The 16,606-nt window shown below is 38.1% G+C and overlaps 1 protein-coding gene across 1 annotated transcript in view; it reads left to right on the forward strand.

Moving 5' to 3' along the window:
* Positions 1-10,277, forward strand: part of FSTL5 (follistatin like 5) — a gene marked incomplete at both ends in the record, with an annotated part of 323,640 nt that extends 313,363 nt beyond the window's left edge. The window contains one exon of the mRNA XM_080617101.1: positions 9,575-10,277. Within this exon, the coding sequence (XP_080473227.1) occupies positions 9,575-10,277 (703 nt within the window). The remainder of the gene's footprint in view (positions 1-9,574) is intronic.
* Between the last annotated feature and the right edge of the window lie 6,329 nt (positions 10,278-16,606).

Here is a 16,606-nt window from a genome sequence, read left to right on the forward strand (position 1 = left end):
TGAAAAGCAGTATGCCTTGTTTACTGATGGGTCCTGCCGTATTGTGGGAAAGCATCGGAGATGGAAGGCAGCTGTATGGAGTCCTCAACGACAAGTTGCAGAAACTGCTGAAGGGGAGGGTGAATCGAGTCAGTTTGCCGAGGTGAAAGCCATCCAGCTGGCCTTGGACATTGCTGAACGAGAAAAGTGGCCAGTACTTTATCTCTATACTGACTCATGGATGGTGGCAAATGCCCTGTGGGGGTGGTTGCAGCAATGGAAGCAGAGCAACTGGCAACACAGAGGTAAACCCATCTGGGCTGCTGCACTGTGGCAAGATATCGCTGCCCGGGTGCAGAACCTGGTGGTGAAGGTACGCCATGTAGATGCCCATGTACCCAAGAGTCGGGCCACTGAGGAACACCAGAACAACCAACAGGTGGATAAAGCTGCTAAGATTGAAGTGGCTCAGATGGACTTAGATTGGCAACATAAAGGTGAATTATTTTTGGCTCGGTGGGCCCATGACACTTCAGGCCATCAGGGCAGAGATGCAACATACAGATGGGCCCGTGATCGAGGGGTGGACTTAACAATGGACACTATTGCCCAGGTTATTCATGAGTGTGAAACATGTGCTGCAATTAAACAAGCCAAACGGTTAAAGCCTGTTTGGTATGGAGGACGATGGCTGAAGTACAAATATGGTGAGGCCTGGCAGATTGATTATATCACGCTCCCACCAACCCGCCACGGCAAGCGCCATGTGCTTACCATGGTGGAAGCAACCACCGGATGGCTGGAAACATACGCTGTGCCCCATGCCACTGCCCGGAACACTATCCTGGGCCTTGAGAACCAGATTTTGTGGCGACATGGCACCCCAGAAAGAATTGAATCAGACAATGGGACTCATTTCCGGAATAACCTTATAGACACTTGGGCCAAAGAGCATGGCATTGAGTGGGTATATCACATCCCCTACCATGCACCAGCCTCTGGGAAAATCGAACGGTATAATGGGCTGTTAAAAACTACACTGAGAGCAATGGGTGGGGGAACTTTCAAGCATTGGGATACACACTTACCAAAGGCCACCTGGTTGGTCAACAGCAGAGGATCTGCCAACAGGGCTGGCCCAGCCCAGTCAGAACTTTTACATATTGTAGAGGGGGACAAAGTTCCTGTGGTGCACATGAAGAATTTGCTGGGGAAGACAGTCTGGGTTATTCCTGCTTCAGGTAAAGACAAACCCACTCGTGGGATTGCTTTTGCTCAGGGACCTGGATATACTTGGTGGGTAATGCAGGAAGATGGGGAAGTCCGATGCGTACCTCAAGGGGATTTGATTTTAGGGGAAAACAGACAATGAACTCAATTGTACGCTGTTGCCTGCTATAGCCATCAACTAGAAGTCTGCAGGGCACCAGCGACTGTCCCTGACTTCCCTCCGACCATCATCCCAACAGAGAATGAACTTTGATAGAACCGGATGAGTTCTACAGTAAAGGAATGATCAGCATCAGCAGACAACGATCCAACACTGCACACAGCCTCTCCTGCCCTGAAAGACTGTTACAAGAGATGGAGCCCAACATCATGAACCGAACGGACTCAGTAGCTTTATAGGAATTGGTCCGTGCACTAAGATAACAGTGCACTGAAATGAGAGTGAGGGTATATGGAAAATGTGGGATCTGAGCATGACGTGAATGGTATGGAATAAGGGGTGGATACTGTCCTGGGTTCAGCAGTAGCAGTCAGTTTTTCTCCTTCTTAGTAGCTGTTGCAGCACTGTGTTTTTGACTTTCAGCCTCGGAACAAAGCTGATAACACTGATGTTTAGACTGACCAAGGACTTTGTGAGTCTCATGCTCTGCCAGGGAGGAGGAGGGGCCGGGAGGAAGCAGGGACAGGACGCCTGACCCAAACTAGACAAAGAGGTATTCCATACCACAGCACGTCATGCCAGGGGATGTAACTGGGAGCTACCCGGAAGGGCACGTTCTCTTTTCGGTCGGGCTCTTTTCCGGCGAGCGGTATCATATTTTCTTCCCTTGTTATTTCTCTTATCATTATTATTATTGGTGGCAGCAGTAGTGATTTGTGTTATACCTGAGTTACTGGACTGTTCTTATCTCAACCCGTGGGAGTTACATTCTTTCGATTCTCCTCCCCATCCCTCTGGGGAGTGGGGGGGGGGGAAGTAGACTGCGTGGTTCTAATTTACAACCGGGGCTTAAACCACGACAAGACCTCATAGCAGCCTTCCAGTATCTGAAGGGGGCCTACAAGGATGCTGGGGAGGGACTCTTCATCAGGGACTGTAGTGACAGGACAAGGGGTAATGGGTTAAAACTTAAACAGGGGAAGTTTAGATTGGATCTAAGGAAGAAATTCTTTACTGAGAGGGTGGTGAGGCACTGGAATGGGTTGCCCAGGGAGGTTGTGAATGCTCCATCCTTGGCAGTGTTCAAGGCCAGGTTGGATGAGGCCTTGGGTGACATGGTTTAGTGTGGTGTGTCCCTGCCCATGGCGGGGGGGTTGGAACTAGATGATCTTAAGGTCCTTTCCAACCCTAACTGTTCTATGATTCTATGATTCTAAAGGTATGCCCTCCTGATATTCAGTTAACTTCAGCAAGGTTTTATATTAAAAAAATTCAATTTGTCTGACAAAGTTCATTTGTACATAAACCCAGCTGACTGCATTATGTTCACATTTTTCTCTAGTCGGTTCTCACATCATGTATTTTAGTATTTCTCTGGGATATGCATCAAGCTATTCAGGTTAACTAGGATACCTGGATTTATCTTACAAATATTTCAACAATCATCTTCTAGACTTTCCAAATTTTCCTTTTATTCTGAGATTTAGTAAAATGTTAAGACCTAAGCAACTCTTTCAAAATTATCAGGAACAAATTATCTAACCTGGCAGATACACATTCCTATAAGAAAACTCTTCATCATTTTCCTCAATTGCTAGTGGCTCAGAAAATGCTGCTTCATATTTAGGTAACAAAAGTATAATTTCTCTCTCTTTTTTGTTGTGGTTTTTTTTTTTTTTTTTTTTTTGTTTTTGTTTTGGTTTTGTGTGGGTTTTGTTTTATTGGGAGGGTTGTTCTTTTTTTAACCGTACCAGACATGGAATCCTTATCAGTTTTCTTCTCTTTCCCTTTTCGTTTCTGTATCTTCCCTCCAGAACTTCCATTACTTCCAGAACTTCCATTACTTTTACCATCCCTATACCTCTGAGTGCAGTTCTTACAGACTAAGAATCAGTCACACAAGCCTCACAGGCACATGAAAAGACTGTGCTTGATTTGTGCAAGATTTGTTGAGTTTCTCAAAACCCTAGCCACAGCTCTCACTGAGACAGGCAGACAAACAAATATATAAAACACACAGCTTGCTAAATCCGTTTACGTCCAAGAAGATTAGAAGCTTTGAAACTACTTTTTCCCCACTTCTCCTTCGTCATTGGTCTGATGGGTATTTACATCTCTGTGCAGCTTTACTGATTTTAATTGGGGCACTGAAAAGTTACAGGTAACATAACAGGCTGAGAAAGAATTGTTTGAACAATAGTATTTATAAAATCCTATTAGTTCTAATGAGTTACTTTCGGCAGCCATACTTGTTCTGAGGAAGGGTAGGTCATTTGTGAAGGTTTATCAGCTTTCTTCTCACCCTCCTAGGTCCAGTATCTAGTTTTAATACTCACAGAAATTATCTTGACAAAGTGATTTCCTATATTCTCATTCAAACTGATGTATTTTAGTTGTCTGTACTTGCTCCTCTCTGTCTTTATGATCCCAGTTGCAATGGTAGCCTGTAGCATTTAAAAGCATGAAAATGAACAATCAGAGAAAAAAAAAAAAACAAACAAAAAAACCACAACAAGCACTAAACTGCCCCTTGCACACTTTAAAAGTTAAATACATTGTAAATGAGTATTCACGTATAGCAGAGTATCAGAATCAGCTGCTTCAGCATGAAAATCAAGTAACCTAATAGCTTTAGAGCAAGGGATTTGTTGACTCCCAAGTACAACAAATGCAGCATCAGGATAAGGATGCTGCAACCTTGAATCCAGTTTCTGTAGTTTTCAAATAAACTCAATTACCAAAGCTGGAGCCACTATTTAAATTGCAAGAAACAGTCTATCCAAGATACTGTAAGCTTTTCACTTGTGGCTTTTGGACTGGGAAATAAATGTTACAAAGAGATAGCTAAAGCTGCACAAGAAACTGGGGTGCTTTGGAAAGTCTTGGTTGAAATACTTGAGACATGTCATCAGCTGGTTTATGCTTTATAATGTGTTTGCTGATTCATTCTAGAATAAGGATGTGATTAACCCTAAAGGTTTGGAGTCCCTTGCTGTAGACAAACATAATTTTTTTGAGCCTACCTGTGTAACTGAGAAAACTATTACTCATATTCTGCTCTGGCTCTTAAACAATTTCATTCATACCAACCAGGCTAATCAACAGACACTACTGAAAGCATTTAAATGATTCTAAAATAACTAAATTGACATGGACAGCGGGGTTGACATGGGCAGTGGGATTGAGAGCGCTCTCAGCAAGTTTGCCGATGACACCAAGCTGTGTGGTTCAGTTGATATGCTGGAGAAGGAATGCCATCCAGAGGGACCTCGACATGCTTGTAAGGTGGGCTGATGCCAACCTCATGAAGTTTAACCATGCCAAGTGCAAGGTCCTACATGTGGATCGGAGCAATCCCAGGCACAGCTACAGGTTGGGCAGAAAAGAGATTCAGAGCAGCCCTGCAGTGAAGGACTTGGGGGTGTTGGTTGATGAGGAAATGAACATGAGCCGGCAGTGTGCGCTCGCAGCCCAGAAAGCCAACCGTATCCTGGGCTGCATCAAAAGAAGCGTGACCAGCAGGTCAAGGGAGGTGATCCTGCCCTTCTACTCTGCTTTTGTGAGACCTCACTTGGAGTATTGTGTGCAGTTCTGGTGTCCTCAACATAAAAAGGACATTGAACTGTTGGAACAAGTCCAGAGGAGGGCTATGAGGATGATCAGGGGACTGGAGCACCTCCCGTATGAAGATAGGCTGAGGAAGTTGGGGCTGTTCAGCCTGGAGAAGAGAAGGCTGCGTGGAGACCTCATAGCAGCCTTCCAGTATCTGAAGGGGGCCTACAAGGATGCTGGGGATGGACTCTTCATCAGGGATTGTAGTGACAGGACAAGGGGTAATGGGTTAAAACTTAAACAGGGGAAGTTTAGATTGGATCTAAGGAAGAAATTCTTTACTGAGAGGGTGGTGAGGCACTGGAATGGGTTGCCCAGGGAGGTTGTGAATGCTCCATCCTTGGCAGTGTTCAAGGCCAGGTTGGATGAGGCCTTGGGTGACATGGTTCAGTGTGGTGTGTCCCTGCCCACGGCAGGGGGGTTGGAACTAGATGATCTTAAGGTCCTTTCCAACCCTAACTATTCTATGATTCTAAATTAATCTTAATGGCATGCACTGGGGAATGCTCATGCAAACCTCTTAGCTTGCAGAATTCAGAGGATTTGTCTGGCAGGAAGTACCACCAGATAATGAGAAAGTGGAGAACAAACCAATGGCAACATCCTTCTCGGAGGGAAAGCTAGTTGTCAAGTACGAGTCTTTCTATACCTTCAACTGATGTACCTTAGGGAAGGTATATAAGCCCTTCTCTTTAAATTTAGAGGAGAAATTCACTGTTTTGTTAATCAAGGGGTTTGTGCAACTGCAGTTAACATAAGCTGAGTGTACTTGTGGTTCAAAACATATGCTGGGAATAATATTTGAAAAGCAAAGATTAATAACGTATGTATTCCTTTTGAAATCAATGACATTTGAAAGTAAAAATATCACATATCATTAACACTGCTTAAGAATTCACAAGTAAGGCAGATCTTTTTGCATGAAACTGACTTTAATCATTCATTTTAATGGTGATTTAAACCACCAAGTAAAAATTCCTGATTTAGATAATTGATTCTAATCTTGTTTTGCATTTTTATTTTACTTCGGAAAGAAAGGATCATTTTCATCAGCTGGAATAATCTTTTAAATAAATAGATATGCAGGCAGCACAAAGGTTTCTCTCTGGTAGTCAGTTTGATACACAATATATGAAAACAGTTACGAAAGTATTTAATCATGATTTTAGATGATGTCTCCTGGGATTTGCAAAACCATATAATTACTTTTATGTATGTTTGTATATATCTGAAAATGTGACTTAGATATAAGTCTGTGGTTTAGGTACCTACATAGGTTAAAAACAGCTTTGTGAGAGCTTTCTCTTTAAAGTAAGATTTCCTAATTCTCCCCATTACTGGAAGAGAAAAATAGTGTTTTCAAACCCAAAGTTAGCTTACCAGACTCAAGGAAAAAAATCTTTTATTTCTGTTCACTATTGAAATTGAGATCAGAAATAATTAAAGCAGAAAATATTTTCAGTGTGTACTTACATTAAAATGTTTGAAATAATACTGTAATACCTGAAATTAAAGTATTTAATGTATTCAGTTCCAGTCATCACATTGACCTAAAATTAGATATTTTCCCTTGCTTTCACATCCCTTTCACTCATTAAACAAATGAGAATTGAGAAAGGTTCATGAGCATCATATTGATTTTTGAATTTACACCAAATGACATTGATAATAGTATGTTTATCTTTAAACACAGATATTCATAAACTTAAATGTAATTTAAGTGCACTTCTTCTAAGAACAGAAATGTTAAAAATCTTATTGAAAAGGAGCAGACCTAAGTGAAAAATAGATTTTTATTTTAAAATAATATTTTTATTTGTTTACCTCAGAAGTCAAGTAACTTCATTATATTTGTAATATTGACGAATTTGCGTTACTGATTTTGTCTTCTCAGAATTATATCGGTTAACTCACTTTTAACCAAATTTTACAGTTCTTGGAGTAATTAACCAGTGTAATTTTTGTCCCCTGTGCTATACTGTTCCACAGTAATTTCAGATTCTCCAATGTATCCGGTGTCTCACTCGAAGAATGCCCTAATCTGTCTTGCATGTTGCAACCATCTTCTTTCACAGCAGTATGTCCACTTTTCTCCATGTTCCTCTTCCATGTTTTTTAACCTGCCACCTGTACATGCTAAGCCATCAGATATATTCCTGTTAAGTTCACTCCATGCTTTCCCTCTGGGGGAGCATGGTTGTCCTCCACTCAACCACCAATCTATATTGCAATAGAATCTGTACCAAACCTACCAAACCAAACTAACACCAATCTGCATCAAACACCGATCTATACCCTCCCCACATTACAACCTCTGCCTCTCAGATGTGGCAAATGGATCCTGTTAAGACTGGAATAAAGCAGGGCTGAAGAAACAGCAGCCTGCATGTATTCACATGAACCTTATTGTGTTAGAAATAGGGCTCAAGTTTGATTATACACAATAAACCTGACAGGACAAAAAGTTTGGCTGAATTTATATAATCTATAATAGTGACTCTAACATTCTGTATTTTTTTGTTGCTTTTACATTTTCTGATTTTTTAATATCTGATTTAGCAACCTAGATACTTCAGGTTTGTTTTGCATTTGATATTAATGAAATCAACAGTGATAACAATGTCTAGCTTTCAGTCAGTTCTCATCCAGAAAAAAGTCATTTCAAAATGCACTGTTTTTTTTTTTTTTTTTGTTATTGTTTTTGCAGGATAAGTAGCAGATATGTGTATGTCACTTTCCAGATTGTTGTGAATGCTCTTGGACAGTTCTCTGATTGTTGCTTTATATTGGACGCTGTTATGTAAAAGACAATCAATAAGCTAATTATATTGTCCTTTTCTAATCACTGCTCATATGTGTAACATTGATTATTTAACAGTGAGGTATATCATAAACGTTTGAAATTTCAGAATGTTGCTTGCGTTTAACCTCTTCTATTACAGAATGATTCTGTACATAATACAGTACAAGTTTGTTTCTCATGACCAAAAATTACCTACTACATAATAATGGCATCAGGGGTCAACAACTTTTTGCCTGCCTAAAAAGATTAGGAAAAGGATATTAGATGGCCAAAACAGCTAAAAATCAAATTTCAGTTGATGATCCTAGCCTTCCTTTATGACAACAGGCCTTGTGAATAGAAAGTAACAGTAATTGTCAAGTTATGTTGACATAAACTTCGTAAAGGCTCACTCACTGTTTTCCTAACCAAGACAATTTAATTCAGATTGCATGCATTTATGTATAAATAATCATACTGGCTGAATAATCAAAGACAAAGATGATCTCATAATCAGCTCAACTTGTAATTGCAGGGAGTCTGATTCCTACTGGCCCTTCTCTGGGTGGGAGCTGGACCAAATGAAATCCAGAGGTCACTTCCAATCAAAATAATTCTGTAGTTCTGTGATCCTACGATAGTGAAGCAGTATGCAAGAACTTTGAATGTGGGGCTAAAATTAAAAATGTTCTTAGTTCAGTAGGAAGTGCAAATAGAATTCACACTGTCTTATGTCGGAGGAACTGACTGAGCAATATCCTGCAACCTTTTAGCCTGTTGATTTGGGTTTTCTTAGCTGATTACTAAATATCTTGGGGTTGCAAAGTATAGTGTAAAAATTTTGTGCTATTGTCAACTCAATTGTTGGAACATTCTAGCTGTCATAGTGCTTTATATCAACAGGATGTGAAAGGTATTTTTAGATTATATATCAGCACACCTCTTCATTCTTAGGATCAAATATTCAGATGAAAGTGTGCCAGAGGAAAACATCTATCTGGGAAAAGTGCTGTGAAAGCTACTTAGATAAGCAAAACTAATTTACTTACACATGACTCTATAATATTTAGGGTGGTTGTATTTGCATATATGCAGTCAAATAATTTTACAGTCAGAACTTATATATTAACATTAGAGAATAATAATATAGTTTATATTTAAAATGTTATAAATGTTCAACTCTAGAATTTTAAAGTTTAACCATATTATTCATGTTCAGTGAAAATTCCTTGATGTATGGAAAAGCATAAAGGGTCATTTAAATTGTAGGAAATAAGGGGCTTGGATAGTTGGGAGGCATAAACCTACATCCTTTTATGATATTCATTTCTCATGAATTAAAATGAGGAAGATTCAGGTAATTATCTGAATAGCAATGAGTGCTAGGTTAAACTGATGTTCTGAGTAAGTTGAAGAACTATGTGAGTGAATTAAAACATGTGAGATGTACAATCTATTGATACTTAATATTTTTTTCCCTTCCTGGCTTTTGTAAAAGTTATAACTGAATAGATATGCTCAGAGTAATGTTTACCTTTCCCCATGTATCAGTAGGAATAACATAATTTTTCCATTAATCAGATAGATAGTTTTTAGACATTTGCTTTGATCCAATCTGAATGTCAGTTACAAGAACACTAAGAATTAAATATTTTAAACTGCTTAATAGCTGAAACATTTGAAGCTGATATATATAGCAATACACCTCTGCACATATTAACTCATCTACTTTGCTTATAATGGCTTTACCCATTTGTCCATAATGAACACAGCAGCTTTGACTTTCTTTGATTTTGTGTTTTTCCTTCCAGGTTTGGATTTATTCTTCATAAGGATGAGCCTACACTCCAGAAAATTGATCTAGAAACTATGTCATACATCAAGACAATTAGTTTAAAGGATTATAATTGCATTCCTCAGTCACTGGCTTATACACACCTTGGAGGATATTTTTTTATCTGCTGCAAGCCTGATACCACTGGGGCTGTCCTACCGCAGCTTATAGTGGATAGCGTTACTGATGCAGTGATTGGATACAATGGTGACGTAACAGGCACACCACATATTTCTCCAGATGGACGCTACCTTGTCAGCATTGATGATGCAAAGGGTCTCATGAGGATCCAGTCCATAACAATGAGAGGAGAAATACAGGATGCATTTGACATTCACACTAATTTGCACATATCTGATGTAGCTTTTCAGCCATCATTCACTGAAGCTCATCAGTACAATGTCTACTGTAGCTCCAGCATGCAAACTGATGTTCTTTTCATGGAGCTCTCCTCTGGCAAGGTTAAGATGGTGAAGAGTCTGAAGGAGCCTGTCAAAGCAGATGAATGGCCTTGGAACAGTAAGAACCGTCTTATAAAAGACAGTGGCATTTTTGGTCAGTATCTCATGACCCCTTCCAAGGAATCTCTCTTTATCCTTGATGGACGGCTCAATAAGTTAAATTGTGAAATCACTGAAGTTGGCAGAGGCAACACAGTAATTTGGGTTGGACAAGCATAAGGATCTGTGTTAAATATTTGCTGAATTAATAGTTTTACAGTACATTGCACTCAAATTAGACCATTCTTCAAATTTAAACTATTTTAATTTTAAATTGTTAGATTCTTCTATACCTATTATTTCTTTGACTTGAACACAATCTGAATCAATGTCCACATAAAAGTTACTAAAACAATAGCTATTAATTGCTTCTTAATTATCAGCTGAGATTGTGTTGTTAGATTGAAATTACTAAATATTGAAATTGATGATAAATATCATACATTATTTTAAAGCAATTAAGAAAAAATCAAAAAGCTTCAGGGAATTTAATATGATACTTTGCTTTTGAAAATGGAAGATTTAAATATGATTCAAATTTCTATAAGTTTGCTTCAGACACAAAATAAGAGCTGTTGAACAAACTTTGACTCCTTAGACTGAAATGTTCTGTCCTGTTCTGTCCAGTCCACTGTTTAATCTTTTCGTGCCTTGAAGCAAAAGTTTCACATGAAAGGTAAAGCATAGAAATTGTATTATTTATTCCCACTGTGGCTATAGGATTGCTTGTCATTGGAAAGAAACTTTTGGTATCAAATTTCTATTCTCAAGTTGTGGAACATACAAGGAGAGAAAATAAGGAGGAATTACATTTGCAGTGTTTTCTGATCACTGCAATTTGAGGAGTTCATTTTTATGGTGAGTCTTAGTTGAAAGAGCTGCTTGCAGAAGTTTAACCTTTTGTTAGAAAAAAAAGAATAAGCGTTATGTCTTTCAGCTGTCATAGGGTTTCATCAGCAAGGAGTTTCAGTTCTACTTATCCTACTATCTACTGTCCTCATACTGCACTAATCCTTTCAGATTGAACCATGTTCTAAAAACCTGGCATCACAAAGCTTCACTTATATCATCAAGGAAATAGTTATTTTAAACCAAACAAAATTCATTTTGAGAAACTAAAAATGCAAAGAACTGAGTCTACAATCAATAAGTCACATTTTTGATTATTCATTGTACCACTGATTCATGTTTGTTGAACAATTTGGTTTGCTCAACAGGTTTTCTATTCCATGTATCCAATTGGATTAGTGCAAAAAACCAACCAAACAAACAACAGAAACTTTGTATTTTTTATAGTTTGTTTACTTACAATTCTAATATTAACAATGGTTAAAAATGTAAATGGGAAAAATAGGATTCCCAAAAGTAGAATAAGGTCAGTAGGATCAGAAAGCCAGCAGTAAACAACTATCCAAACTTAGAGCAATGACTTACAAGTTTGGGAGTATTTTTATTTTTATTATGTTTTTTGCTAAAGAATGCTTATAAGCTCTTAAACTGACCTCCATTTACTGAAGGCAATCAGAAAAATAATATCTTTTTTTAATCAAAATTTTACTGCAATTTAGATTGTGTAAAAATGCTTAGAAATCTGGAATTTTCTAGCATTGTAATCTTGTGTGCATTTAGCATCCTGCCCTGTGTGATACAGTAGATCTCTCTTTAGCTTTAGTAATCCTCCTGGTAGGTAGATTTAACTAAGATAAAAGTCTGCTTACATTTCTAGCTACTGAATTTGTTTTCCTTTTTAACAACTTTCCTCCATTGTGAACAAACAAGAATCATGTAAACTGTTATTCACTTATTTGCAGTAGTCTGTCTCATGCATTTTTGTTCTGTGACTTATACCATGTGAATGTTCTGTATATGTAGAAAATGCTTGACTAAAGGAGAATAAATCCCGTAAATTTTAAACAGTACTGACTTTGGTGAATGCTCCAATGTAGCCACACTGATGTGGCATGTAACACAGACTTAATTTGAAAGCAAGGTAGAAGGAAGTTTATCTGCCTCTTATTTTATATAGATGTATATAAAAATGGATGTATTTTTATATATATTAAATAATATACAGTGTGGGAAGAAATTTTTTTAGAGGAACTTAACTAACTGGAAAAGTTTCCTTTGACTGCTACAAAGAAAAGCTCATCTAATATCAGTTAGGCACAGAGTAATGAGACAGATTTTTATTCTTATGCCTAGCCTTTGGAGCCAAAACCCTCTAATCTAGAGGCTATACAAACATATAAGCCCAAGCCAAGGAGCACGCATTCCAGTAGCACAGCTAAACAGCTACCTATCCAATCTGCTCAGTGTAGGTGGATTGTATGCTTACTTTATCCTATGCTTTCCTAACCATTAATATTAAAGGCAAGAACCAAATCCCAAGAGGATGGTGAAAGCTGTCCTGTGTCGTGCATGATCTCTTACAGTCTCTGTCAAAGTCCAAGTCAGTGGGAAGCTTTGCAGCTTCTTACTCCTTTTATTAGCAATGTTTGGCAATCAGAGAAGCGTTAAAGCTTGGATAAACAATGTTGCTCATTATATGGAACAGGAGACCAAAATCTCTACTAGTAAAATTAAGAGATGTAACTATGTCAATAATAACACAGTAATTTGTATAGTATAAGGTTGTTCCAGTCAGTTTAGCATTCTTGTTTGAAATCAATTTATCTACTTCCACCCTAAGAATATCTCTGACTCTAGCTAAAGAAGCTTGATAAATGACTATTACCAGTTCCCTGTAGTTTGTTCAGCTATTCCATTGAAATAGTTTGAAGACCACAGTTTGTTTCTTTCCCATTGTTGTGGAACTGAAACTGGTTTCTGGTGTCCAGGAGTTGTTTTTATTCAATTCCCGTTGAATAAATGAAAAATCAAACGCTGACTTCGCTGTTTCAAATTTGCCTTAATGCAAACCCAGATGTAGCAACAGTTGGTTTAAATCCTGCCTTTGCTAATTGCTGTTGGAAGCAGAGGCAATGGATGCTTTCTGTTAATTTGTGGTAAACAAATCTTATTGCACAAGCTCTTAAAAACTTTCAATATTTAGGATTTTCTTATGGAAATACATTAGAGGAAAGTACTGGTGATGGAAATGTAACAGAAGAAGCCAAATGTACATGATGACCAAGTTCTGTTATAACTACTGAAAGTTTCCACTATGTTCCTGTACCCTGACAAATGCAAGGAGCACATGTGAGGATAAGATAGGGTGCCGTTCACCAGGGATTGCGAGGACAGAGCTGCTTTTGCTGAGGTGTAAAAAAATAATATTATTTATGAGACAAGGAGAAAAGGCTCTGACAGGCTATTTTTAAAGTCACCAAAGGAAAAAAGTGCCAAAGTAAAAAAATTACACTTTTCCCTTCAGTTTGGCAGTAGACATCCTTAATATTCTGTGCCTGAAGGTATCTTTTAAAATACTGATAAATTCCATACTGATAAACAGCTAGTTATTTGCAGCACAACTATATGTACATCAATCAATACGTATAAGGGATTAAAAACAAGAGGTTTGGTTTGGGTTTTTTTTAATTTCTCTTGAATAAACTAGTAGAGATTTTTATTTCAAAATATGATCTTGCAATTTTTCAGTTTTTGCGTGTGGTCCAGAGCATCGTCATCTGTCTTCATTCATATACTTTTTATCTGCTTGGTTTATAATATTAAATTGTGAGAGATTGCTAGTTAAGCAACTGCATAAATAGGTAAACTGAGCTCAGAACAACCCCATCAGTGCATCTAATTATATTTACCATAAACAAATTATGTTTGTGGCTGCCAAAGAGTTCATAAGTACAAAAATAAGATGTCTTTGCATATACATGGGAAACATGTCTTGTATAAGCATTCTGAGCTTGAATATGTTATCATAGCAGCCTTCCAGTATCTGAAGGGGGCCTACAAGGATGCTAGAGAGGGACTCTTCATCAATGATTGTAGTGATAGGACAAGGGGTAATGGGTTCAAAGTTAGACAGGGGAAGTTCAGGTTAAATATAAGGAAAAAGTTCTTTACTGTGAGGGTGGTGAGGCACTGAAACAGGTTATCCAAAGTGGTAAATCCCTGGCAGTGTTCAAGGCCGGGTTGGACAGAGCCTTGGGTGACATGGTCTAGGGTGAGGCCCATGGCAGGAGGGTTGGAACGAGATGATCTTAAGGTCCTTTCCAATGCTAACTACTCTATGATTCTGTGATTTCCTTGTGTAATTGAACAGCTTTTTTGTTACACCCAGCTAGTGTCTGCATTCTTGTTGGGAATGAAATATTCCCAAATATGGATTACAGAATGGCAGATTTGCAAATCACAAATGTTGTATTAAGAAAACAACATAGATATTACATCATTTTCCCTACTTAACACAAGATGCTCAGTTTGATTTCAACTTGAAGAGTGTGGTCTTTCTTAATTAGGGCATTTGGTTTTACCTAGTGAAAGACCAGTAATGGGATACTTTGCAGGATATTTCATAATGAAATTTGTAGGTCTCAAATAATTAAACAAAAACCCCCAACAATTGCCAGTCATATGTACTAATTTTTGACCCTTTTCATGGGGCATTTTGAAGTGAGCACCTCTAATGCATCTCAAGAGCTTCTAGAAAAATTAATCAGGTAGTTGCTACAGTGAATATTATAAAAATTATGAATTGCATTAACTTTTATTCTCCTTATTTTGCCAATTGTTCTTTCAAACAACCTTAGGGGAAACCAATACAGAGGAATAAGCTTTGCAAAATATTCTATAGGACAACAGACTCCATTTTTTTTCTGATTTAACTTTGCTGTGTAAATGTGTAAATTGAACCAGGCTATGGTGTATCCTGGACAAGTGTTCTTACCACTGGATAAGGTCTTAAAAGAAGGAAGCCATCATCCAATCTTCCTGCCTCTGCATATTTAAATGAAAAGAAAGGACACATTTTCAAGCACCATAGATGGCTATTTTCAGATTTCTGAACTCAGATCCAGAACCACAGGAGGCACCTTCCAGCTGTTCTCAGCAGCAAACTGAAGTCATAGCGGACTTCACTTACACACTACCTGCTGTGTAAGTTCCATTAGCTACAACTAGACCATCTTTTTCATCCTCTGCCTCTCCAGGCTCTAATTCTGAGATACCTAACATTTTCCATTGACACAGAAGACTCCTAAAAATAAGCTCAAGAAAGCAACTTAGCAGCAATACCTAACCTAAGGCACTTCTGACTCTAAATTAGCTCTGAGTACTCAAGCGGCTTGTACCAACTGGTAGTGGTGTGACCTTGTTTCTATCAGGTTGTGGCCAATTTCAGAGCTTCACTGAAGGAAATAAACCCAGGATAAAGATTATTATGGATGAAGAGAGAAAAGAAAACCAGCATCAAAACCTTCCCTACTTGAACAAGTAACCAGAAAAATGCTTAAAACAGGAATCAATATTCAAAGAATAACTTTGTTTCGTTTAAAATACCAGACTTTCTGTGACTGTTATCACAAACTCATTTCCCACATTTATTTATGAAAAAGTGCAAAATTTGCTAAGTCCTCTGTTAAAACAGCAAAGGTTTCCAGCATATTTTTTTCCATAACTATGCTATTCGTTGTGGTGCAATTCTTTGCCTTCAATCATTCTTCTGCTTTTTTCATAGCATTTTCTGGACTGTGTATTTTAAACAATTGTCAAAACTTTTTTTGAAGCTAGACAAATATTTGATCACCATAGTTATTCTCATAGCTGTTACAGATGAAGTTCAGCTTTCTAGAATACAGGTAGCCTGACTGAAAGTGTTAATCTGAATGAAGGGAAGAGCTGAAAATCCAGTTTCCATTTTTTCCTGGCAGCCCTATGTGAAGAGCTGAGGTAAAGGGAGGTTTTTTAGCCTGGAAAGGAGACATCTTCAGGGAGGCCTAATAGCAGCTTACTATTACTTTTGGAGAGGTTATAAAAAAGATGGAGCTAGATTCTTCACAGCTGTGCATAGCAGGAATACAAGACACAGCAGCATAGATTGAATCAAGAATTTCAGACTGGATTTAAGGAAAAGCTGCGAGGACAGCCAAGCATGGGAGCAGGTTACTCTGCTCTCTCCATCCTTGGAGGTTTTCAACACCTGGCTGGATTATGCCCAGTTGCCCTTTAACTGAACTGGCTTTGAGCAAGGTTTTGAACTAGAGATCTGCCAAGGTCCCTTTTAACCTGAATTATCTTGTGATTCTATGATTATGACTTAGGAATGGAGACAATAACAGTCTTAATTTGTTTCAGTTGTTTAAGTTTCTGACTGAGTTTGTACAGCAGGTATTTAAATGTACATTTGTAAATGAAAAACCTTAGTGTTAAGGTTGAGCTGAAATACGGCCTAAGCAAAACTCAGAGAGTAATATATTTTGTCACTTTAAATCCTTAGCTCTGAATATTTCACTTTAAACTAAGCATATTGTCATTTTGAAATCTGGAATACATTTCTTGGCTTCCAGGAGATCTCAAGATGAACATAGAACTTGCATAGGATACAATATGGAAAA

Source organism: Psittacula echo (assembly GCF_963264785.1).
Source record: "Psittacula echo genome assembly, chromosome: 1".
Classification (NCBI taxonomy): domain Eukaryota; kingdom Metazoa; phylum Chordata; class Aves; order Psittaciformes; family Psittacidae; genus Psittacula; species Psittacula echo.